General features: G+C 40.3%; 3 protein-coding genes across 5 annotated transcripts in view; all 3 read right to left on the reverse strand.

Annotated features, from left to right (window-relative positions):
- Positions 1-1,074: 1,074 nt before the first annotated feature.
- SPTSSA (serine palmitoyltransferase small subunit A) lies at positions 1,075-6,629 on the reverse strand. Its single transcript, XM_041471995.1, has 2 exons — positions 6,406-6,629; positions 1,075-3,077 (listed from the first exon to the last, which is right to left on the reverse strand). The coding sequence occupies exons 1-2, from the start codon at positions 6,506-6,508 to the stop codon at positions 2,974-2,976; spliced, it is 207 nt and encodes a 68-aa protein (XP_041327929.1). The 5' UTR covers positions 6,509-6,629; the 3' UTR covers positions 1,075-2,973.
- A 4,760-nt stretch (positions 6,630-11,389) lies between these two features.
- Positions 11,390-16,451, reverse strand: LOC121355949 (E2F associated phosphoprotein). Its single transcript, XM_041471870.1, has 6 exons — positions 16,335-16,451; positions 15,674-15,855; positions 14,939-15,037; positions 14,477-14,600; positions 13,516-13,635; positions 11,390-12,017 (listed from the first exon to the last, which is right to left on the reverse strand). Exons 1-6 carry the CDS (start codon positions 16,406-16,408, stop codon positions 11,753-11,755), a joined length of 864 nt encoding a protein of 287 aa, XP_041327804.1. The 5' UTR covers positions 16,409-16,451; the 3' UTR covers positions 11,390-11,752.
- A 1,393-nt stretch (positions 16,452-17,844) lies between these two features.
- Positions 17,845-26,920, reverse strand: part of SNX6 (sorting nexin 6) — a 28,524-nt gene continuing 19,448 nt past the window's right edge. For 2 of the 3 annotated variants that reach the window (XM_041471869.1, XM_041471868.1), the window contains exons 12-14: positions 26,166-26,325; positions 25,027-25,112; positions 17,845-18,532 (exon numbers count right to left, since the gene is read on the reverse strand). In XM_041471869.1, the coding sequence (XP_041327803.1) occupies positions 18,479-18,532; positions 25,027-25,112; positions 26,166-26,325 (300 nt within the window). In that variant the 3' untranslated portion in view covers positions 17,845-18,478. The remainder of the gene's footprint in view (positions 18,533-25,026; positions 25,113-26,165; positions 26,326-26,920) is intronic. The other variant, XR_005955486.1, reaches the window with a different exon arrangement.

Here is a 26,920-nt window from a genome sequence, read left to right on the forward strand (position 1 = left end):
TGTTTTGGCATGTTTTGGCCTTTTGCCAAAAGATGTGTATATAAAAACATAGAACTGATTCAAGCCATACATACACTAGACATGTTCTGGTTCTATTTCTGGCTCCAGCCTGACATTCTGCAATACAATGCCTGTTTTGTTTAGAGAAGCTCCTTCTGCAAATTTTTTTAATAAATAATTTTATAGTACCCAGCCCTGGAGGCAGCCGAGGAGCCTCTGCAGAGCTGGCTCTGGGAGCCCCAGGGCCTCCAGCACAGCGAGTCGCCCCATCTTAGTCTGCTGCCTCACAAACTGGAATTATCAGTTCTGCTATGTGACACACCTAATGCATTTGTAAATGCTTATTTCTAATGATGCAATCTAAACCCCAAGACCTATTTCTATTAAAAGATTAACATACAGCCACTTCCATGTCTCTCAGGTAATTTTTTTCTTGTTTCTCATAATTGTTTTTTCCAATTTTATCTAAATTACTAATGCCTCAGTTGTTATTAACATGCTTGAACAAAAGCATGATTGACCAGCTGCGTCCAAATGATATTCAAACTGCCTTTGACCTCCAGCTTGCACTAAAAAAATTTAAGGTTCTATGACAGAGGATATAACCCCCCAGATGATACGATAATAAGGTAGACTGCAGTGGGAAAACAACTTGGTAGCCTTCTGATTCATTTATTATTATTCAAATGTAATGCTTAATTAAATCCCTAACTATATCCCTACTTTAAAAAAGAAATCTGTGTTTTGTAATTATCACGACTTAAACCACTTCTTCACTAGCTCAATCTAAACAAAAGGACACACTGCAAAAACTTTCTTCTAGAAATTTAAACTTCAGTAAACACATTGTATTTTATTAATGAAATTACTCTATCTTTAATAAGGTATTCAAAATCTAAAAAGAACTGTCCAAGACAAACAGATTCTTGATTTATACTAAAAGAAATACTGAAAAAGACTGCACTCAAATTAGCAAATTGAATTCAAGTATGGTATCAATCAAGCCAACATAAGGCAAGTAACTGGAAATTAATGGTTACTCTTCTTTTTCTCAACAAAAAGGAGCTAATAAAGTCAGTATATCAAAGGACTTTTATAAAGCATTTCACAATTAAAAATCATGCTTAACATTCCTAATGCCACCACACAGAAGGGATTTTCTCACACTCATACAAATAACATTATCTACTGCTGAAAAAGAGGTTATCAGTCATGGTAGTAGTTTGCAAAGAAACATTACAATCAAGTATTGATTTAATTCACAGAGAGATTGGATTTATGCTATGTTACTTCAAAAAGAGTACATTAACTTATCATTATTTCCATGTACACTTAAAACACTCACATACAACTCTGGACACATTTAAATAAAACCACAATAAAACACCACAAAAAAACCACGATCCCAGAAACCTACCCATGTTTTGCTGGCCAGTTATTAAGAAGTGAAAGCACTCAATTAGAGGGAAACTCCTACGAACTTCAGGAAAGCTCAGGTTCATCTAAGAAGTTTAAGGCTCACTGTTTTTAGTTCCCAAAACAACAGGGTTTTTAATCAAATACACATGAAGTTTTTAAATACAGGGAAAAGCACTCTCTTCTCATGAGTACACGTTTGAGAAAATGAAATAATCTGAAAGACATTATCTCTAGATACTGTACATCTATAATTTCTGATGTCAACAGACGCTGCATAAAAGACGCAATAGTACCAATTACTGGGCCGTTAAAATCACAGTTCTTTGGTCAAGTATCACTTTAGGGAAGTTCTGAGAAAAGCAAGCAGCACTCGGAAACACATTAACTTCTCCAAGAAAGTTTTGCATCAAAGCTCTGCTTTTTAACTTTTATTTTTTAAACAACAACAACAACAAAAAAATTCTGCACTTAGGAAAGTTGTTACCCTCTTACATTTCAGAATACAAAACTGAAAAAAATCCCTATTAAAAAAAAGATAGGACTTCAGCCAAGTATTCAGCTACTTATTGCTGTAGTTGTAACTCAAGTCCCTTGAAATCCCTATGTTTTGGTTGTTTGTAGCGAAAACATGTTTGGAACACTAGCAGCAATAGAAAACCCCTTGAAAACCTAGACATAGTTACACTGTTGAGTGAAAATCAGCAGAAACCATAGCCATTGGAACATAATAAAGCATCCTGTAAAAGTGAACTGGTAGCTAGAAAAACAGGAGATTTAAAGTGCTATCCCAAAGTCGTATGTGGGCCAATGCCAGTAAAGAAAAGTCCATTTGTCCCCCACCCAGACAGAGTCCAGAACCACAGCACTACTTCAAACATAATGAATGCAGTCTTCACTCTGCTTCAATGCCTCATCTCCCCTCCCTCCTCCCACAGGCAGAATACAGAAACTTGAAATAATTGCTAATTCCAAATGTAGGTGATATGCACAAATAAACTGTTGAACAAGGCTTGGACAGCAAACAGTACACCTGAGTTCAGTCATACAAACTAACTTTTGTAAATAGCATTAGATGAATATATCCATGTCTCTAATATGAATCTAGATGTGTTTTCTTACAAAACGCATTAATAGAAATATCCAGGCAAATACATACCATACAATAGCAAAAGCTTTAAGCCCCATTTAATAAGATGACTTTCTGATTAAAAATAGAAGGCAATTAAGATTTACTCAAAATTACAATTAAGAAAAGCTTTCACAGTGCAATATTGAAACTGTCACAAAGTTAAGAAAATACTGATATCAAAGTACAATCACAATGTTAAAGTAGACAAAACTACTATACAAGGGCATATCTTGTAAAATTAAAGGGAACGAACACAACATAGGGGACATCTCACATCCCTGTTCTACATATCTCATTTCCTAGTCTTCAGAGTCATAATTGTGTCTTTCGGACATCAGTAGAAATCTTGGTAAAACTTAAGAGGCTCATTCTTCTTTGTAGACCAGATTTCAAAGCCCGGTTACTTCTTGAAAACATGTTCTTCATCACTGCACAATTTCAAAGTAGTGCAATATTGCCATGATGTGCTGAGGCATGAACACATAGCCTGTGTACAGGGCCATTCCAACAATGGAAACTAGCATGGAATCTGAACTACAGTTGAGGAAAAAAGCATTTGAAATAGAAACCACAGAAGACATCACAAACTATAGCATTAAAACTTTAGTGGTTACTATCTTATAACATTATGTTTCTAAAACAGACACAATCAACTGTATTCAGCAATTATAAGCCACAGAAGAACCTACTGAACACTGAAACACTGAAAACCAGAATGCCAGTAGAAGCAATCAGCTGAACTGCAAAGGATGCCTTGCAAGTTATCCACTGCCTTGTCAGTGACACAGGAGCACAGGTGAGAGCATGGCAAGTGTGATGGAGAACAGAAAACGAGCACTGAGAAAACACACATTTTCAAACTCATCTTCTCAGATGTTGAGCAAGTCTTGCAGAAGCCAGCCCCATTCAGCCAAGCAGAAAAAAGTCAACTACCGCAAAAATACAAAAGGAAACAAAACTATGAGCAGCTTTACTGAAAAAATATAACACCATTCTTATTTGTGGACGACCACCTTTTTAAGTAGACAGCATCAGATGTTTTTTAAGTACTTCACTCACAGTGCCTCAGAGCATGAGCATAGTTTTGAGTCAAGGTGTGTACTTAAATAAATACACTCATTAGTACTTTACTACAGGAGACTGCACTGCAAAATAAACTTCATGTGAAGTTATCTGCTAAAAAATCTGCAATGACCACTTTATTAGCTGAACTCCTCACAGAGAGCTTTTATAAAACTTATATAGAGAACTGAGACAATAGCTTATAAAGTACATGTACAGTTGGACTTTTGTCAACCTCTAGGGCTTTTGAACCTTTATCTAAACAAATTCTGGCATCATGGGAGACAGGAAAGCGCCTGCCCCCCCCACCAAAAAAAAAAGAAGGGGGAAAATGATGCCTTAGGTTTTAGCTTTTATCATTTTTAGATTCTGCACTGCTTTAGTGTGTAGCTCTGAGCTTCATATTAAGGGATGGTAAGCTCTCTTCACAGAGTAGCTAGACAAAACAATTCCTTTTCTAGCTTGGAACCAAGGACAGCTGATCCAAATTTCAGGCCCAAGAGCATAATAATGTGGACTGAAGCAAGAAAAACAAGAAGGATGGGACTTCATGAACTAAAGGTATAATTGGACAATTAACTCAAATATGCTAATGGACCAGAACTTATAAAAGCGACAGACCTCGCTTTTGAACGGTTGTCCATTTTGTGGCCATTTTGGGTTCGTCTTGGGTGTAGCCCTGGCTGGGCTCTTGTACTGCCCAAGCTGTAGCCATTGAGGCCTTTTAATAAATATCTACTTTATTCTTTAACTCCATCTAGCCTCTGTTCTAGGTCAGCCTTGACAAGGCATCAAGATTACTAAAATATTAAGGTTTCAGAAAGCTTAAGGTTTCAGAAATTCAAAAGTACACAAAATGAATAAAAAAAAAAAAGCCATTGATTTCATCCAACTACCTGCAGAGATTCAGTAAACTTAGCCCGAAACACTGTAAAACACACTGGAGATTAACAAGCCTGATAAGGCCAGACAGCAGCACTCAGTTTCCACAGGTGAAACCAGAGGAGCTGTGCGTGCTCTGCGCTCTCCTGAGATCAAGTCTGCACAGCACAGGCGTAACAAGCGCTCCGTGCCTGACTCCCCGCGGCACAGCAGAGCTATGAGGTGCGCCTGTTAGAGCTGCTTGGTGTATTTATAGTCCCAGAGGATTATACAGTAAGAGATACTAAAATGAAGGTCAACTCATAAATCCACATTTCCGTATCAGTGCTCACTTCTGATACTGGAGCACAGCCATGCACCATTAGTTCCCAAGGCCACTGTGTCCCCACTGCATCCATACAGCACCTGGCAGACATGACCCACCTACAGCCAAAGCTTCCAGTTTGAGGACAAAAACCATTTTTGCTCATCTGAGGTCAGAAGTGATGCTTGTGCCACATTTGTACATTATGTGGCAATTATGATATAAACATTTTATGAAAGTAGAAGTGCACACGCTTTCATTTACTTAAACATTTTGCACAAGATAAAAAGGAAAAAAAAAGTACTCATGACTAATATAATGGCAGGGAAAACAAAAATTACGTTTCCTCAGTGATACAGTCATGGCATAAAAGGAAGAAGGTACGTTAACATGGAATACAACATAAGAACCTCTACCTGAACAATTGTGCACAGTAAGTGTATAAAATTTACTATTTCTCTTTTCCAGTAATCTCCATTTCTACTGACTTGACACAGGAAAAAAAAAAAAGACTGATCACACCACTGTAACTTGGGCAATCACTTTTACATAACAAACGTGAGTTTCTTCACAAAACTTAGCAGAATCTCAGTAAAAGCAGCTTCTCGCTACTGCTTATACCCTTCTCTATGTTAATGTTTTAATTCATTTCTCTCTCTACCGCTCAGCATTAACTGCAGATGGCTCAGGGTCACTCATATTGACACAACATTTTAAGTCAAGATCAAAAAATCAGAGAAAAATACTGGTGATGCCACAGCAACACTTAAGAAAATGCTGTATGAAAGGGCCATGTAAAGAAGCAAACCTATAAACAGCCTTTATAGAGACGCCTTTACATGAGCATCTATCAAGTTCTTCCACTCTAAAACAGCCAAGCAAACTTACCAGCCCGAGGATTAAATATCCATGTAATAAAAGCCATGTGACAAAGCAGCATGAAAGCTAGGTTTGCAAGGCTTTGCAGCGTGCACATTTACTTTCCTCTAGGCAAAATACAAGAGAAATCATTAAAAACACTTATCCTTAACAGAAAGGTCGGGATTTCAGTGCAAAAGACAGAACTACCATAACTCCAAAGATATAAACTTCTGCCGGAGGAGAAACGGACAAGGCTGCCAGACGCCCGGACACAGCATGCCAAAGAGCACAGCGAGGTTTATTCCCAGCCCGGGCAGGATGTTAGTTTGGAAGGGTGAGGAGCTGAGTCCCCGCCAGCAAGGAGAGGTCAAGCCTCAGTCCCAGGCGGAGAGTGCCGCTCCTCCGGCAGCCGCGGGCTCTGGGCCGCGCTCAGCGCCTCAGGCCGGCTGCCCCCGACCCGACCCGACCCGACCCGACCCGGCCCGGCCCGGCCCGGCCCGGCCCCGCTCCCTTCCCGGCCCGACTGTCCCCCGCCCCCAGCAAGCCCCGCCGGCGGCAGCGCTCTCAGCACCACCACGGCCCGGGCGCTCCCCGCGCACCGCGCAGGGCCGGCGGAGCCGCCACACCCGCCCGGCGGCCTCGGGGCAGCCCCGGAGCCGCCGCCGGACACAGCGCGACAGGGAGGGGGACAGCCCCGGCCCCGCACTCGCACCCGCCGCCCCGCCAGGCCCGGCCGGCAGAAGGATACTGAAGACGGTGCGCTCCCAGGGCTCCAGCATGTAGAGCGCGGTGACCAGCAGGTACTGGTAGTACAGCCACGACATCTGCTTCCACGCCGAGCCCAGCGCCATGGCGCTCCCCCGCCCGCCACCGGCCCCGCGCTGGGCCCAGGCCGAGCGGAGACGGGGGCGGTGCAGCCGGGACCGCCCTCCTCCGGCCCCGCCCTGCGCCCGGGAGCCGCGGCCACCGGCAAGGAGGAGCCGCGGCCTGTGGGGCTGGCGTGGGGCGCTGCCCGCGCTCCCGGAGCGGGGCAGAACGGCGGGGACGCACGCCGCTTCCCCGGTTTTCCGCGCTGAACGCCGACATCGGGCCCGATCGGATTAAATTATACGGCTGACTCTGAACCTGGTAACCTCCCGGCCCCAGTCACACCGAGGAGATGGTGCTGCAACCTACTTTCTCTCATCCTGTTTAATCTGAATTGACGTTTTGGGAATCACGGAAGAGCCAAAGGCTGTGCTTGGCAGGGCCTAAGGGAGACATGTTAAAAATTATCTGCACGAGTCTTCAACTTCGTTCAGTTGTCGGAGGGTAAAGCTCACCCACAAACGTGGTTCAGATAAATGCGACCTTAAGATAGGCCAGCTTTGGCGAGATTAATCCATGTGAATAGGAAAAACAAAGAGGTGATGAATCAACTGTTTACTGTGACTGTTCTAACGTTGCACTACCCTAAGGCAGTCGGAGCGAGAAACCAGAGATTCCCAGAGTTTGGTTTGGTTTGGGACTATGTGATTAGGAAAACCCTTGGCAGTTTATGCTGGCACTGTAGAAGGCGCAGGTCGAAAACCGGCTGAAAGGGGATGTACACAATCATCAGGCACCTTACATGAGCGGAGTGTGTGTTGAAACTTCAAGGCCCTGGCTCCAGGCCAGCAGTCCAGACCACACATTCCAAGTGTGCACAGCATAGATTAGAAACTGGAATTGACCCACTATACTTACTCTGCTTAGTAAATCAATTTGCAATTATGTCACTGAGCAATGTGATTCTGTCTTTGTAGCCGTCCCACCCCTACCTTCACCTGTGCTATTTATACAATGAAAAATAAGGAAGTACAACCACAGGAGAATGCACATTTGAGTTACTTATACAGCTGCAAAATACAACTACATGACCAGGAGATAACTGTGAAAAAGAAAAGCAGCCAGCAAAGAAAACTTAAGAGTGTACTATTTTGTGTGGCAGGAATTTGAAATGGGATTTGATCCACCCTGAAGACACTTAGACACACCTTATCTATGCAGATTTATTTCAACACCAGGAGAATTAATACCCTGGCATAACTGCCTATGGGAGCTGTTGCCACTATCCAAGTCTGCTGTTGCTTGTTGCAGTCTCTGCTGGAGGAGTCCTGTGTTGGTGTTGCTGCTTGAGTAAACAGTGGTAATCATGAAATGTGCCTTTCTGTATAAACATGTCCAAAGTTCAAGGACAAGTGGGGTATTCAGCACAACTAAAGCGTTATTCCTGTTCAAAGCTGCAGGAATGGTATCAGCATGGAGCAAACAGGTCCAGTCCTCTCTGTTCCTGTGATCCCTAACAAAACGCTCTGCAATTCAAGTGGTAAGGCAAGCAAAATGCAGCAGCAATAAAGGACCTGGGATGAGAGGAAAGGTAATGCCTAGAGGCATGCCAGCTTCACAATCTCGTACATCTGCCCTAACCCACCAGGTAGGTGGCCCCTTACACTTTTTTGGTATGGTGCATACTCATGAGTTTTTTTGCTAGTTAGCCCCTTATGGAAATGAACATTATTCCTCTGTGCAGTTTCGCCTCCTTCACCAGCTCCATTCTACCCCTGCTTGGAGACTGTCATCATGTAATTGTTTTTCCTGATACCACTTGCATGGACACTTGAGCCCTTGAACTACATTCTCACGTGCTCATGTTTCCAGGAGGTCAATGCAAACATCCTTAACCTGACACTACAGAGAGCCTTTCTGTTTCATCTGGAATGTAAAGAGAAGTAAATCAAGGCCAGCATGCTCCAGAGCACAGACCATATTCCCCATTACTTGTATTCCTCCACACTTCTACCAAGAAACAGTTCTTCATGTATTCAAAATTTCCTGTGTACACCTCTTGGCTCATGGCACACAGTAAGAATTTATCCCACTTCACATGATCCCACAGCATCTGATACTGCAAGTTAGATATTTCACTATTTAGTCTGAATGTAGGTAGTAGCATAGATGAGATTGAAGTCTTGTCTCACACATACCCCAAGCCTCAGAACCAGGAGAGCTCCATTTTGTTCCTAAGTTGCATATGCAGAGGAAGGCACATCATACTGACCACCCACGTGTTCAGCAGCTGCATCAGCAGTTCTCTACCTCATCAAGCAGAGGTTAAGTTTCTGCTGATTTGAAAATAGTAATTCCGTGTTTTTCTTATGTAATCCTGACAGAAGAACCAGCATGTTTATTTCTTCCTAATCTCATGTAACAACATAGAATGAGTGTGTGTAGATCAGTAAAATACTACACCAGGGACTATAAAAGGTAACCAAAGAGTTAAAAGATTTTATTATAATCTAAGGCACAAAAGATGTTATTCATGTTTCTACCTCCTAAGTTCAAATATTTCTTACAGTTCATTAAAGTACATATAACTAGTTATTCCTAGTGCTATTACGAGAAAAAACCACAAAGATGAGATTTATTTTTTTTCAGACAGACCATTGTTCAAAGTACAGTTTAAAAATATCAGGCTATAAGAGATATTACAAATAAAAAGCAAGAGTTTGCCTCTTGGGCACACACCTGAATGAAGACAGAGAAGGATCCAGAATTAACAATACAGTGGCTTCATAGACATAAATACCAAGTACAGAAGCTCTTTGTGCTTCCATACAGAAGCTGTAAATGTACTAAAGAAACAGAAAAAGCAAACTAGTTCTATAGCAACAGATCTGACTATAAATTTCTTCTTAAAAGGTATCACAAGGAAAACAATAAAGTCCAGTACTTTCTTCTACTATGTATATGTAAATATACATATTTAAATGTACAACATTTAGCTGTATTACTAGGCATTACTAGGGATGTTGTTTTACGTGATCAGTGGTAGAACAGTCCATGCCAGCAAAATCAATATAAGCTCATCTCAATTTTTTGAGATCTTAATTAACGAAAAATCCAAATATCATGACAATTCCTTCTTTATCAGAGTGTCCTGGTCTTGGCTGGGACAGAGTTCATATTCTTGTCAGTAACTTGGATTTAGTCTGAGAATAAGTTGTTCCATGATGTTTTGGTTGTTGCTGCATTAACTACTAAGGCCCAAACAACAGCCCCTGAGCCAAAGTTAACCTCTAGATGAACATTCCAGCCAAAAGTTATGTATATATTTGCTCATTAATAAAGCATTGTTATATGTATTCATTTATTTGCAAACCTTTCCATATCTAGAAACCTGGGAATGCCTTACTGGGGGGGGTGTAGGATGAAAGACAACTCCCTTGGTTCCTCCTGGAGCCCTGGTGAGGCTTTAGGGAAAAGCCAACAGAAGAATTAAATTAGAAATTATGTCAGCTTGTTTGTTTAACAGTATAAAGTCTGGGCTACTTTCACAGCAAAGTCAGGGGAGCCTGGAGGCCTGCAAGGTGGACATACCACTGGAGCTCTGTTACCAGACGTGGTTCTCCAGTCCTTTGCTGTGACAGCTTCACCCCACAGTTGATGTTCTGAGGACCTGGATGATGGTCAAGTAATAGCGTAACACGTGATGTATCTGTCTTAATCACTGTAGGCATTCACTCATAGTAACAATTAGGTGCATTGCTTATCTTATCCTTTTGTAATTCTTTGCTAAGGATTATGTGCATTGCCTAACCTATCCTTTTGTGATTCTTTGCAGTTTTACATTACAGTAAATTACACTGTTCCTCAAGTTGGTGTCTGTCTGTGTCTATGTCTCTGACCCTGCTCACTGGCAAAACACTAAGTGGTGCTTAGGATAACTCACAGACTTTCCAGTGTCTCATGTCTGCCAGTGAGGAGCACCACAAAAAACTGGGAGGGAGCCTTCTTTCTGTACCAAATTGGCCAAAGGGATATTCCATACCCTAGAATATCATGCCCAGTGTATAAACTGGGGGAGTTACCTGGAAGGCAGATGATCACTGTTCAAGGACAAGCTGGCTCTCATTCAGCAGGTGGTGAGCAGTTGTGTTGTTGCGGTGGATTGACCCTGGCTGGACACCAGATACCCAGCAAAGCTGCTGTCTCTCCCCTCTGCAAATGGACAGGAAACTCACACAAAGGTCCATGACTAAAGTATTGGGAGAGCTCACTCACCAAATACCATCATGGGAAAATCACTGAACTTGGGGATATTAACTGAATTTATTACTAACAAAATCAGAGCAGGATAACGAGAAGTACAATAAATCTTACTTTCCCCTAACTCGCCCTGCTTCTTGGGCTCTACTTCCTCCCCCACCAGAAGTGCAGGGAGACAGAATGGGAGTTATGGTCAGTTCATCACCCATTATTCCTGCTACTGGTCCGGGAGAACTCCTTCCCCTGCTCTAGTGTGGGGTACCTCCCACAGGAGACAGTACTCCACTGACTTCTCTAATGTGAGTCCATCCCACAGGCAACACTTCTTCCCAAACTGTTCCTTTGTGGGTCATTTTTCCAGAGTGCAGTCCTTCAGGCACAGCCTGCTCCAACAGGGGCTTGCCACGGGGCCACAAGTTTTATTAGAACACCTACTTTAGTGTGGGCTCCTCTTGCTGTGGGTTTGCAGGTCCAAATTTTCCTCCCCACAGGGGGAGGGGGTGGAGGGAGTGAGCAAGCAGCTGTGTGGCCTAGTTGCCAGCCAGGGTAAAACCGTAACACAGACCACGTGTGCAAATCTACCAAGAACAGCTTAACAACATCAAACATTCGGACTGAATGTTGTTTATCCCTTGCTATAAAATAACCAATGCAGCTATGGAAAGTCAGTTACTATAAAGTGTTTATTCCAAGAAGCCATTCTAATGCACACTGAGATAATGAATGATAGTGTATATATACAGGGAATGATCGTAATATACAGATTTTACATGGTATTTACAAAATATTTAATCCCCAATGATAACCCAATGACAACCGCCTGATGGTGGGAACGAATATAGCTCTCATATACACGCAGTTAACAGTATGCCTTTTATGAACTTTGCAAAAAGTCCAACCATTATAAAGTTCTCAGATGAAAATGCGCATTTATAAGACTACATTTTCAAAAAGGCAAGTGTGCCTGCATTTCTAACACTTCCCACGCTCTTAAAAGCACACAGGATTTTTCCCTCTGCATTTCCACATTAGGAGTGGCTGGCCAGAACGTTGAAGAAGTGAAAAACTTCATCTTTATCCATTACTGCTACTTCAGTTGAGCATTCAGTACATAATACTGGATGATATATTTCCTCTTCTTCTTCATTTGACTGTATAGAGCCAATTTCTTTGCTGTGCTTAATTTTCTTACTTCTTCTCTTTACCTTCTTTCTGTACTTCAGTATTTCCTCTTTGTTAACAACGCAGTTCATCACAAACATTGCTCTGTACTGTGTTTTGTAAGATTCATGTCTGTGGAGAAGGGGAGAAAATGCAAGTCATACCATTCATACAACTCTGCTTCCAAGAAATCTGTTACCATCACTGAATATGGGATTAAAGATAGGAAGTAACATGCCAAAGGGCTGAAAGCCAAGTAAGTAGGAATTTTATAAACAGAAGTCACAGCTACAAAAATAATAAAAACATAGAATTGCAGCCATCTGTTGTTTTTTAAGGCATTTTTTAAAAATACTGTCTGTTGCTGAAAGAAATGCCCTGGAATACAATGGTATTGGTCCTGCAGAATTATGCATTGCTACATGTACCTCATAATAGTAAAAGATCAGGAAACTGTGAGTGTAAATGACTCATCTACTGGCACTGACATCCTACAATGTCATGCAAGTCTGAAATTCCTTATTTATAAGTAATATTGACATTATCAAGCTAGAAGCAGCATGTCTATAACAAAACATAAAATTTCAGCTGTCATCAGTCTTAACAACTGTATATCTGGAGTGTGTAGCAAAATTTAGTACTGTAGTTCAATTTAACACAATGTCCCTCAGGCTGCAATTTTACAGCAGCCTGAATGAATACAACAGTGGCTGCAGAAGTCCAATCTCAAATTCTGCTGGCTTACTGCTTGTATGACACTGTGCTGAGCTACTGCAGTAGATTAAACCCAAGAAAGACCAGTCTGACAATAAAAATATAGTTTTCTGTTATCTTAGCAAACTGAAATAGTTAACTACAGAAGAAGGTCACGGAGCACCAGAGCCAGCAAAGCAAAAACAGATAAAAACAGCACCCAGTACTTAGATGATTTCAGGCTGCTGTGGAATTTCATCCTTTATCACCAAAAATACTCAAAAAATGACAGGCATTTTATTCCTTGTTTCGGAAGATTTCTTTCTACTTTACTCCCAGTTCTAGAGTCCTTTCCTTAGCACAGGTTTACAGCACTAGGCCTGCAATGCAGTCAGATACTGAAGAGTAGCAAAACACACTGTGGACTCTCACCTAAATACCTTCCCGGCACTTTTAAATGTAACTGCACTCAAAACCCTAACTGCTGAGACTCAAACCAAGCAAGAATACATGATCTTCATTTTGCTTAATCCTCCTTTAACAAGACATTTTTAGACAAAAATAACCAATAATAGCTTTATGCCTCTAAACATCAAGCCAAAATATACAGAGATATGTTTCTCTAAAATCTCCAGTCTGCCTGAAATGCCTGTTGAGTCTCCACAATTATTATTTTTTTTAAATTTTACCTACTCCGCTATACTAACATTCTACCCTGTTCTTCCCCATCTCCACACTGCAGATCAAACTGATCATCGCTCTTACAAACCAGCATCTAACCCTAAATCTAACTCACACCTACGTGCCTTCTTGTTATTAGGGCCACCTTACAAGACAGAGTTGATAAAAATCCATAGATCAAACTAAATATACTAACAATACCACTGACCAAGAAAAAGAAATTACAAAAAGACCCCTCATTGTTCACTGCTGTTACCTCTGGCAGTCCAGACACAGTGTTGTCATGCAGGCAGGGCAGTTCAGAACAGCATCACTATTTGGAACAGCTGCAGGTTTTGCCTGCCGCTGCTGTGGTGCTCTTCTCTGGTTACGGTACCTGCCAATTCGAGAGAGGAGGAAGCAGAGACAGAAAGTGAAATGACGTGCCCTTGCTGTTGGTCGTATCAATTCGCTGTCAAACCCTTCTTTGCATTAAAATACACCAATTAATACTTGGCTCATTCTGGATACCTTTTGCATTAACTCAAAGAATACAAATGAGAAGGTGAGGGGAAAACACATACCAGTATCTTTTGATTTACAGAGTATTTTCATTTGGTGACACAAATACATCTGGCATGAGAATTTGTGCCTAACAACCCTGTCCTCTGACAAAGCAGGTATCTCTCGTAGATCTCCGCAGGCAACATTCATTATCTTACTCAACAGATTGAAGTGGGAAATTTTACTGCAACAACCTGTTGTTGCTGCAACAACCATTTTTCTACTTCAACCTTCAAAAACCCTCATTAAAGTACCTTTGTATTGTTCTTGTTTCCCTGCACATTTTGTGGCTTGCTAAGTTCAAAGTTTTCCAAAAACAGAAATTCAGTATTTATCAGGAATAAATATTAATCAGCAATCAAATTATCTTGCAACATTTTAATTCATAGCATGATTGTTTAGATGAGATCCACAGACAAAACTGGCTTAGAGAATTTGGAAATCTTGATTTTTAAAATTCTGAAATTTTGTGTAGTTTTGAAGACTCAGCTTCCATTACATACACCCAAAACATTTTACAGGCATTTAAGTTTCTTATGCTTTAAGTTTATATATAAAAAAGTTTCATATAATGGATTTGACAGCATTGGCTTTTTCTCTACATTTACCATTTTCATTTAAAATCTTCAGTTGATGTTAAGCATCTTACAATTCAAGTATTTATGGTTGCTTACCCTCTCCTCTGTGAGTCTACCCACTCTTGGTCTCTGCTGTCTTCTTCTGGGTCATACAGCAGCTCATCATTGGAGAGAATCCGACGTTGCTGATGTTTTCTGTTTTTCCGGACATCCTGTGTATCTAGAAAAAAATTGTGCATGAACACATTACATCCATCAGACACAAATTATCAAAATATACCATATACAATTTCCAATTTTCATTTTCCATCCTTGCAATAAATCAAACCTGAAACTTAAATGCCTGGCTCATCTCTCCTCCAAGTGCATGATGCCAGAGCATTACACTGGAATACATCATAAAATTGCAAGAGCTATGCTGAGATGATACAGGCTGATAATTCCCCTCAAAAATGCTGCCTTCAAAAACAGCCTCTTGACCCCGCCAAGAGGATTCTACAGGATCCAAGAGAGTGAGAGTTACTATAAAGATGCCCTCCTCTTGCCTCTGTCATTTACCTATTTTATCTTCATCCTCTGAATCAGAATCAAAGTAAACATCATCATAGTATTTTGAAGTGCTGGCAGATCCAGTCAGCCCAGTGCTTGAGGAAGTACCTACAGGTGAAATTAGAAGTGTTAAGAACACCCCACTAAAAGGACATCAAGTATAAAGCCCAGAACAAACCTTTACTTTCAAGTTACTCTGTTCAGAGTGCTCTGTTCTACCTGGGTGTGTTAAATAACAGCTCTCCCAGTTTATTCCCATACCCTTATCATTCACATCACTTGTGTTACTTCATTTACAGGCATTCTCAGAGCAAAGCTGCGCCCTCCTCCCTCAAGGATGAACCTCAGGTACCATTTGAAGGACAGTTTCTCCTAACACTCCCTTTAGACACAGAGGATACCACATCAAATATGCCTGTCTGTGCCCTACAGAATACACACACAATATCTTTAGTCACGTGAAGGACATACAGGTGTGGAACACTGTTTCACAAACTTTGATTACAATAAAATTCACTAAAAAAGTCCCCCAAAATTTCAGGGCCACAGAAGTTCAAAAATGCCTACATGAACTGCCAAGCAGTCACAGCCCCTCCGCGTCATAATTCCTATTCTGTGCTGTATGGATGTGTAATGTAAATACTGCTACATATTCTTAACAGTACAACCACTACCTAAAGATGATTTGGCCACTAACACATAATTCATTATTTCATATGCAAGCAGATGTTAAGCTTGATTTACCCATTTCGGGTGATTTCCATTTGCCTTCCATAGTCTTCATGGTGGTGTTTAGTTCTGCTTCCATCTCCTTTTGGAACTCATCATCACTGGAAGACTCGCTCTCACCAGTCAGGCACTCCCGTATCAGCTTCCGCTTCTGGTCAGGAGTACCATGTAGGAGCACGTCCACCTCATCCTCTGAGCTACAAGCATTGAGGTGGTACACATCTGATTATTACATATAGGCTACAGCGTGGACATATCACTTTGGAGAATGAACACCTGAACTGTGTGAGTGCACGGGAGAGCATTTACTCCTAAGTTTATGGGCAATGTACATATTAGAACACTTTACTAGCTATGCGGTATTGAAACTGGTTCAAACGCAGAGGCGCTTCAGCCGGCTGCGTGCGGCCTGCCACCATGCCCCCGGCAGCTCTCGCTCCGCGCAGGGAGCTGCGCGGTCAGAAATACGCCGGTTTCAAGGAAATCGCCGCGGCTGATGTGAGGCCGATCCTCCTGCACTCCGCGGGCAGCCCGGGGTCGATGCCCAGCGCCGTGCGAGACCCACGGCTCGGCACCGCCGGCGTCGCTGCGCGCCCGGGCCGGCACACGCCAGGCGGGGACCGGGGCCCGCCGCCGCCAGCCCGAGCCCTCCCCCACGGCCGGCAGCTCCAGGCACCTGCTGAGCGCTCGCTCCTCGTCGCTGGGCTCCTCCACCACGTACGGATCATCCTCCTCCCGCAGGCTGCTCATGGCGCCGCCGCTGTGCTCGCCCGCTGCCGCAGCCAGGCCCGGCCCGGCCCCTTCCGGGCGCCCCGCGGCTTCCGGCGGCCGCGCCCCGCCCGCCCCGCTCCGCCGCCGGGCCGGGCCAGAGCGGGGCCCCGGCGGCTCCCGGGCCGCCCCGCAGCGACGAGCGGGCAGGCGCGTCTTTTCCCTTCTCTCCACGGAGTTGCAGGTCCTTGGGTCACGTTTTAAGTACTTTTTTCCAGAGTCACCGAGACAGAGTTAGAGCTTTAAGAGACACACCCAATACCAAGAGGCTTGGAAAAAATTTAATGAGCTAGTAACACTCAACAGCAAGGACTAATCTAAAAACTGTTCCCACATCCTACTTAAAATATTTACAGTATTGTTAACTATATATACATTGTCATCGTTGTCCCTTGTAGTCTATTTATAGATGAGTTCCTTAGGAATTATACCTGTTATATCTAGAAGATGAACAGCACAGTATTAGTGTAGTAGGCATTGCTGGGAATACTCTCTGTACACTAGGTAAGTTGCTGAGACCCACTGGGCACTGGGCATCGAAGCCTGAGGTGATGGGTACATGAATCAAAGCACAATGCAAACTTCTCTGCCTGTGCAATGTTTTGATGTGCAAGGCAGCAGGGTAAGTATACGACACTGTGCAATTCACCCTATCTGAGGAAAACAAAACAAACCACACACGTCTGTGTGGCAGTACAGGGCATCTGTAATCAGACGTTGACTTACACTGATCTGCATTTCCAACCACAGCATTCACCCAAACTTCGCTGCTCCACTGAAGGCCTGCAAACAGCACATATTGCTTATAAAGCAGCAATCCCACTGTGAAGAGACGTTCATCAAGTAAAGCCTCATTTTATGACAGCGTGAAATTACACAACATAGCAGCACCTCTTGGAAAAGGGTCATAGTTCAAGGAAGGGAGACTAATCAATACAACTAACAATACTGGATTCATAGCTCTAAGTCTTAAGTCCAGTTAGCAGAATGAGATCCTCTTAACACACTCTTTTATAGGGGATACCTTCACTTTTTTCCTGAAGCAAAATATTTTATCTGTATGACAGTGGGGCAGTATTACTTTTCACTGATACTTTATGCACCTTCTGAACTCTCTTCCAGGGCTTTATTTCCCCTTTCTCAAAAGAAACCCAGGAAGCTCTCTCAAATGTACTTCTGCCAAAGAAATTGCAGAGTCAGCCACCAAGCTCAAAACAATTTAAGTACACTGGATAGGAAAGTCACAGACAAACAGATAAAACCTGAGAATGCAAGTGAAAAGTACTGGGCGAATAGTGTCAGACCAATCCAATATTTAGTCAATGGTTTTTACACAATGAATAGAGGAAAAAAAAAAAACCAAATTAATCTAATTTACTAGAAAATACTAAGCTTATAGATGATACAGTGTCTGCATCATTTTAGAAAAATCACTGATTTCATGGTTTATTTTACAATAATTGGATTAGTCTACAAGTTAAGGCAAACATACTAATGCATCTGCTTTTCTTTTTAAATCATAGTTATAAAGGTTACACAAAGTTCTCCAAAATTTCTAGGAAATGTTCACAATTGAAAAAAAGATAAGTTTTTTGATATAAGTACATGGAAAAAAAAACTAAGACAGTGTATACAATGCCATTATAGTAACAATATTCAAATATCTAATGGTAATATTTAGACCATTTGAACAATGTGCTTCAAATGGTGATCTTCAGAAATTACTTACAAAGGTAAATAAGATTGCAGCTGTATCATAGTATTCATAACATGAACATTATTATATTGGCTATTTTCACAAAACCCGAGCATTTGGTTTCTGAACAATGAAAGCATATAATGATTAAATAAACATGAATATGTATGTATAACAAGTATGCTGTTCATATAGTCTGGAGCTACTTTCACATGTTTAATTCTTTTGAAAGAAGAAGCTTGCTTATGTGCACTTTGTCAAATGTTTTCTCCAGGGAATTGTAAATGCCTATTTAAAGTCATGAAAACAAAATCCAGAGGAGGGCAGCCCTTGTTAGTGGGAGGACGGAACGTAGCTTATGTGTCACCATTTAACACTGCCAGGCAGCTCTGCAGAAGCTGTAAGTTACCCTGTAAAAATAAAGAAAAATATCACCACATTTGTCTTCCTTCTTTTAAGCCTGTGACAGAACAATGTTTTTTAAATAGCAATGATACAACTAAAGAAGAATAGACAGGTTTTAAACTTATGGAAAAATATGTGTAATAACTTTTGTATTAAAAGTTTTTTTAATGTAGGAATATAGTGTCATGGAAATAGAGAGCCAATCTGAGATACAAAAATAAGCACTTAATACCCTTTCATGTTTCTTCCTAAAGGTCTAATCTGGCCACAAAAATTATTCACTGCAGAGCAGTCTCAGCAATGAAATTCACAGTTGCAAAGTTTAAAATATTTTATATAGCAGGGCCATTGCTCTGTCTCTAGAATGAGATCCCCTAAGTCTAAGTATTCGTGTGTTACTGAATACTGTGAATACTGTATTCATCAGCAAATATTAAACAATTCATAGCACTCGGGATCTCCTCCCTCATAGCAGCCATTTGACAGCTTTGTTCAAGGAGGAGGCCCCGTTAGAAAGACAGCAGACTGATTTACATGCTTAGCCAGGTGACTTAGACATTCCAGCTGGAGCTACAGAAGTGATTATCAGAACATTAACTCATCTTAACTCTAAGCCAAGCTCTGGCCGCCTTTCCAAACACAGTTTTTAATCTTATTTAAAGCATTCTGGCTCTACCATAAAAATACACAGACTGGTTTTCAGGTATCTGAATGAATTTAGAGAACTGATACTGTTGTGAATAAAGCAAATGTAATTGATAAGCGAGAATTTATTTTGCAGGAAAAAAAACCCACTAAAACAACTCAGTAACTCAGTATTCGTATGTTCATTCACGTATGCTTACATCACTTTAAACTACTAGCTATTCACTATGAAATACTTGTACTACATTTGTTCCCAAATCTGAAATCTCTGTGTAAGAAAAAAATGCCAGGCTATTGACAGTGTTAAGAGTAATTCCTATCAGGTTCAGATAAAATGCAGGAACAAAGCAGTCTGAATGCCCAGTTATGAACATGGAAGAAACTGCTGACTTCTAAAAAAATTTTTGGATCAAAAAAGAAACATATAAAAAAATTCAGACACACAGAAGCATGTAAGTATCTGTGATTTCCATGCCTTTCATAAACAGTCCACAGAAGTCCTTAAGGATTTGAAAATATTCCTTCAGTTAAAAGCGCTCCAATAACTTTTGATAGATAAGCAGGACATTCATCCCTCAGCCCCAAAAGCTAAAATCATAATTCTATGCCCCCTTCACATTTTTATAATCCAGATTAAGCAATTAACTGATTTAAAGGCTTGAAAGCAGATTCCCAGTTATGCCTACTAAATCCTTCTCAGTCTTATCTAGAAGGCAGCAATATCAGTTACAGCTTCAACAGCTTTTTTGTTTCTTTATGTCTATACTGGCAGAGGACAATCACAAGCTATTTTTCAGAAGGTTGTAATTCGGTGACATAAAGAAGTTCTATATAAGCAAGACACATGAGGACTTGGTGGTCCATCTTTGTGGGGTACAGGATTCATAAATTTAAGGTCTCTGCTACTGAAAAGCTGATTCTTGACTGCAATGATCTAATGAATTGAAAGGAATACTTCAGTCTGAAGTCTTCAGTCTTCAAACAGAATTCAGTCTGAAGTACCTTTATGGACTGCATTAAAGTGTAACTAAAGTGTGACAATAATCTTTGGGCCATCTTATTACAGAAGCATGAAGTGTGTTTGTAATTTACAGACCATTATGTAGCACTCTAAAAAAAAAAAAAGTTACCAGAACATCTGTGCTGGTTTTGGCTGGGGTAGAATTAATTTTCTGCTCAGTGGCTAATATGGGGATATATTTTGGATTTGTGCTGAAAATTATTTTGATAACATAGAGATGACATCATCGTTGCCAAGCAGCTCTTACTCTGCCTTTCCTGCTTATACTGGCACGCTGTAGAAGTGGCTGGAGGTGCACAGGAGATGGGAGGGGACACAGCTAGGACAGCTGACCCCAAGTGACCAAAGGGATATTCCAGACCATATGACATCATGCTCAGTATATCAGGTGGGGGAAATAAGAAGGAAGAGGAGGACATTCAGACTGTTGTCTTCTCAAGTCACACATAATGGGGCCCTGCTCTCCTAGAGATGGATGAACATCTGCCTGCCCATGGGAAGCAGTGAATAAAGCCCTTGCTTATCTTTGCTTGTGTGCACGGCTTTTGCTTTCCCTGTTAAACTGTCTTTAACTCAACCCATCAGTTTTCTCACTTTTCTGAGATTTAGCTGCCAGCTGGGGTTAAACCATTACAACATCCTTTACACCACAGTTGTTTCCAGAGTAAGCCAGCCAGTCTACTCAAATTTTCAAAATAGGCACATAATTCATTTTCATTAATCAAATTTACAAAGTTCACAAGAACCTTATCTGTGAACCTTATTTAAATTATAATAAATCAAGGACAATAGAAACTGTGAGCCATTACTCCTTATGGCTGCAGTATCTGACATACTTGACTTACATCACCACAGCTTGAGAAAGTCCAATACATTCAGATTCAGAAAAGTGTTTCTTGCCAACTCACACTCCTAAGCTGTAATATTAAAATTATTGGCAGAACTACAGTGACAGAAACATCCTTTTCAGGAAAGAAAGAATTACTGACAAAACATTTCAGCAAATCCCTTAGCACTGCATTTTGCTTACTTCCTTCTTCTATCAGTTCCAAACAGACATCTGTTGCTAGTACAGAAGAAATTCTTTTTCCAAAAAACCCAGAGAGGCAAGAGTGTATATGTTAGTATTTGTGGAAAATATATGTTTCTGTTTATTTACATGAAGGAAGGGGCTGTCTTACTCAGTTGCAATTCAATGTCAAAAGACTCCAAATGCAAAGCCAAGGCTATGAATGCTATATGATTGTAACTGTAGGAGTTTCACCAGCTGTCAAACCTCCCTTCCTGAACATGAAGTCCAACACAGGAATTCCTCAAAATCCAACCATATTGAACAATACACCAAATGCAGATTTTGCACCAAAACGGCCAAACACTTACTCAGGCCTTACATTAGCTACAGCTGCATTAAGTCATGAAGAAACACACAACTAGCCAAACAGAAGCTAAGCACCACCTAGGGTGAGAATCATCCAGAATGGCCAGAGAAAAAGAAACATCAGTATGCTTTGAGTAGGTCACTGACCAACGATAATCTAAAGCTTTAGTTTGGCAGCTATTGTAAATAAAACTAGGGTACATGCTGCTGCTAAGAAGACAACTCTCTTTTATTGCCAACCCTCCCAGATAAACCGTGTGTTTTGATACAAGGGAAAACAAGACCAAGTAAAGCTTAGGAAAACCCAGAGCAACTTTCAGCACCTTCTTACTATGCAGCTGCACACACAATTGTGCCAATATAAGGGAAGAGCCATGCATCATCATCCTTCCTGGCAGCAGTCTGCCCTTTCATCAACTTAAAGCAAACCCAACCCACAGTCTGATTATTAGCTTTTTCAAAATTCTTGAGTTGCAATTCAAAATAAGAGGATATTAAAAATAATTCCAAGAAGTAAGTTACAGGGAAGTAGTATGAACATAACTGGGCAGAGGGGGTTTACTTAGAATTTGTATGTACAGTGTCCCTGATTTACTGAGTTTATTTCCCTATGGCCCTCCAGTCTTCTAGAGATACAGGCAAGTATAGCTCGCAAAATGCAAGCTGTGCCTCAGAACCTTCTCTCAATTCTTTGGTCACTCTGACTTCTTCTGTGCAGCAACCTCTGTGTTTTGGGATTTGTGCTTTTCTTTCCGCACAGAGCAAGTAACTTTAAACTGGAAGTCAAGCAGCAGCCTTCATTGTGTCTGAATTCCTCCAAAAGAGCCTCTCAGGTGCGTTCAGCACCCACAGCTACATCATATTTCACCTCTGTTTTTTGCGTGAGGCAGCTCCAAGTCCAGAAGACACATGGCTAGACTGATTCAGAAACAGATGCATCTACATGGCATCTAGTCTGGAGGCACTCACTACTGAAAAAGAAAACCCATAATTGAAGACTTCTAGCAAAATTCTAGCAGTGGGTATCCATTGTCCCCAGACCTCCTCCCTATTAGCATTTTTCCTGGAAGCAAACACATACACTTAGGTAATATAGGTCATGTTGCAAAGTTTGTCAGTACAGTGCTCCACACTCGATTGACCAAGCAATTGCCATTTTGTTGCTACTTAAAACTTCACATGCCTGCCTCCAGTAAGTGCAAAAGCACAGAGACTGCCGGCATTAGGCAAAGTATTTTGCCAAGAACCTAGAAGCAGGGGGCTTTTGATCTGACATCATTGACTGCCTACATGAAAACATAGCTTTCTTTTATGCTTCCATCAGTCTTCAGGAGGAATTAGGCGTCTAGAAACAGCCCAGCTTAGCTCAGTCAAAACCAGGGCTACTTACTCCTTGAAATGGAAGCATTGTTCATGACTTTCATTTCAGTCATATTCCTCTAGCACTGCTCTTCCCGCATCAGGGCACAATACTACATTAAAAAAAAATCCCCAACAAATAAGTCTTTTAATATCTTATTTTTTCCTTTTATGGAACTAACCTAGAAAGTGTCCACCAAACCATTTCATCCTTCAATACTCCGTATAGATTAATAAAAACCTATCCATAAGACTCTCTTCAAATACCTTGGTTACTGCATTCATAAGAACATTCCCCATTATATAATGCTGAAAATACAACCTACTGTACTTGTAAATTTTGTAATACTCAAACCCAGAATTCACAGAAAGAAAAACACAGCAACCAACTCCATCTATAGCAGCTTAGCTTGTTTTTAAATATGAAACAGTGGCATTGAAAAAGAGATTTTTCGAACCTAGTGAGAAACAAAAACATCTTTCTTTCAAGAGGCTACATTATTTGTTAATGTTTCAAGATTTATCATTCTTAGTCAAAATGACCTTCTATTATTGTAAAGCTTTAAAGATTCAAAACTGTCTGGTGAATGTTGTGCTCCATGATGAAGTAGGTGAAAAGGGTCAGCAAAAAAATTCATCTTCAAAAGCAGAACTACAATTTAAAGCTTTTTACAGCTTCATGGACTCCTTATTAAATTTACTAAGACAAGATAAGTCACAGACAGACTATTGAAAGAAATTAGTGTTAAACACAAGCTGTGGCAACAAACTAAAGCTAAAAATCTTCAAGCACTTCCAGGTACTGAGGACACAGGAAACATATCAAGTTGAAAGCTGCAGAATTTAAGCATATTCTCTCTGCATTCTGCAGTTATTAGCTGTCAAAATTAAAGAGAATATTATTCCAACATTGTGACTTGCATAGTTAAAAGAAGTGATTCTTTAATAGAAGACAGAGACATTGTCTAAGCATTCCACTTCAAGGCATGTGGAGACTTCAGCAGAGTCAGTTACAAGAGATGATGAAGAGTCAACAATTGAAGCGAGACAGAAGCATTCCCTTACTAAAGCACAATATGGCAAATCAATAAAAACTGTTCAAGTGAGATTGTTAGGACTATTTAAAGTAAAGACTGTTCATCTGAAAAAAGAGTCATGTGTTCCATACATTACTGATTGCTTTACCAGCAATACATAAATATCTCATTAAGCTGAACTTACACCTACAAAGATCTTTAAAAAAAAAGTTTCCCAAACAGCCCTATTACTGCACATGGGTTTTACAAGCAATGGGTTTAGCAGAAGGAAGAATGACACCATCAACACTACTGAAAAGAAAGTAAAGCAGCAATACACCTCTTAACAGTCCTTTCAACAGATATATTCTGAGATAATTCCAAACCAATGCAGTTTCAGATTTGAAGAGAAATGCTAAAGAACTGATTTTTAAAAGAAAGCTGCCTCCAGGTGTAAGACTGTTCAAATAAGAGATTCTCGTAGTCATGCATGAAATCAAATACATTGTGAAATTTAAGGACAGTACAGGGCTCCTGAAGTTCTTTTCCCACAAAAATTTATTTTCCTGAAAAGGCTATCTGCAACATGCCTCTTTTGTTAATGGTTTAAAGCCAAAAAGGTTTTAAAGTCAAAAAGCATACTCATCATACCAGAGAGGCCAGTGTGATCTCATGCTTAATATCCGACACATCAAGTCCCAAAATCTGGCTAACAGGAGAAACCACTTCCTATCTCATAATGAAATGGAGAGATGAAGTTTTAAAAATGTAAGTTCTCAAATTCTGCAGTTGTAAATATCAAACAGCCAAATAAACATAAAACTGAAGGCAAAATTGTCTTCCAGGATATGAGTTTTCCAAAGGCACCTCAAGCATACCAATCTCTCAGAGACACTTCACCTATACTTCATTTTCTCTTTATTAAAAAAAAAAAATTAGTATTTCTGGACAATACTTAACTTAAAATTCACCTTCCTGAACGTGAAGTGTATATCATACAACAACTGTAGCTATTTTGGTTAATCAAGCATATAATATTCACAATCACTTGAAATATAGGCCAAAGAGGATCACAGTTACCTTAGCATGCTTTAATTCCAGTTCTGCTAGTTCCACCAGATTTTTTCTGAATGCTGCAACTCTTCTTGTCTTAAAGTCTATCAGTTCTATAGAAAATAAAAATGGACTCAATTAACAGTATCCCTGCTAGTGATTTCAGCTATTAACAGACATTCATTCAGGATGGAAGAGGTAAAGGGTGAGAGAAGGAAAAAGGAAAAACCTCATGTTTAATCTCAGCACATTCTGGGCTCAAAAATACTGCAGCTCAGTTGGAAGAAAGCAAACCACCACTGCAGTTCCTCACCTCTAGGTAACCCTTTGCAGACACAAAGCTGTTTTGAAAAAAGACTGCCAAGTGGATGCTTTTAACATTTATTTCTCTTATTCCATCTACACTGTTCTTTCAAGCCTGATACTTGGAAGTCTTCAAGGAATATACTAAGCTAAAACCAGGGTGAACAACAGTATGCCTTCTGCATATACTGCTGTGGCTAACAGGATCACTCATTCTCCATTGTGTCATTTACAGGAATCATTAACCAGATTTACAGGCTCAAACAACTCTTCAATGATAAAAACAGGAGAGCATGGTGTTCAAACCTTGAACAGATCTGCCACAAGTGATGACTCAGATACCTACTAACTCACTGAAGTTTAACCTAAAAACGACAGTAAGCTTCCAGGAGAGAAGTAACATGTAAATAAGGTTCCTTTTCTCTACTAACTCTGTAATTCAGTGAAATCTCATTTCATTATTTCTCCCTTCTCTAATGTAGTATTGGATCTATGACAGACTGGTGCCTTCACAGAAGAAAGCCTAAAACCAAAAGGGGAATTTTAACAACACTAAAATATTTGTTTGCTATTACTGCTAACAGTTATCATTTCATATCCTAGCCTATGTTTGTGGAAAAAAAGCTTTTTTGTGCAAACAAGTAATTTGCACCTAGACTTTGCTCTACCTATCAGAGCTATGAGAAGCCAAAGAAAAATAGAATTTGAACTTTCTAAAATAAATAAATAATAATTAAAATATAATATTCCTGCTTAGGAAACAGTACAAAAATCTATTCTTATTAATTACATTGATTCTCATTAATAACATACTAAAATGTTAATTTTCAAGAAGTAACATAGATCAAGGACCACCCAAATACCTTGTTTTGCTGATTCAGAAATTTTCTCAAATTTCTGACAGCATATTTGCTGAGTAGTTTCAGCTTGCAGCACATCTTTATTTTTTGCTCTTGCTTTATCCAATGCCTTATTAGCATTTTCATAATCCACTAGTGACCTAGATCTTCTATATAGGAGATCCTATTAAAAAAACAAAGGTTGTGTGGAGTTTATAAGAATCTACCCAAGGATTTTATAATATTCCAAGTAATTTAACAAATCAAATTAATTTTAGTCCTTTTTGCTGTATTTCAGTTCTTAGTAAATTATTTCCATTCACTTTACTTCATCCTCCAAGTGACAGGAATGTCCATACTAGATCAGATCCACAACACAATACTGTCTGGTCTCCATCTTGTCTGACAGAGGCTAGCAACAGATGGCTTGGATCAAACTCCAAAAAGCCAAAGAAGGCAAACCATGGGAAATTTCACAGCTTCTTAGATTAGAAACAAACCACATTCAGATTATGTATCTGAAATACACACAGAGACCAAGAAGCAGCAGTAACGTTTTTTGTGCAACCGTTTGTGATCTTCTAACTACAGACATTTACTGTCAAATGCTTGCTCATTCTCTGATGTTATTTAACCATGTCACATCAAACAATAGTAAGAATGAAATTTTATGTAAGCACAGAATATCAAATTCAGCCCATGTGTTTTTGTATCAGCACTCGTCGATTATATGGAATATCCAATTTTAATATTCAAAAAAAAAGCAAAATAGCTTGAAA

The sequence above is a fragment of the Pyrgilauda ruficollis genome, unplaced genomic scaffold (assembly GCF_017590135.1).
Source record: "Pyrgilauda ruficollis isolate IOZ18807 unplaced genomic scaffold, ASM1759013v1 scaffold28, whole genome shotgun sequence".
In the NCBI taxonomy this organism is placed as follows: domain Eukaryota; kingdom Metazoa; phylum Chordata; class Aves; order Passeriformes; family Passeridae; genus Pyrgilauda; species Pyrgilauda ruficollis.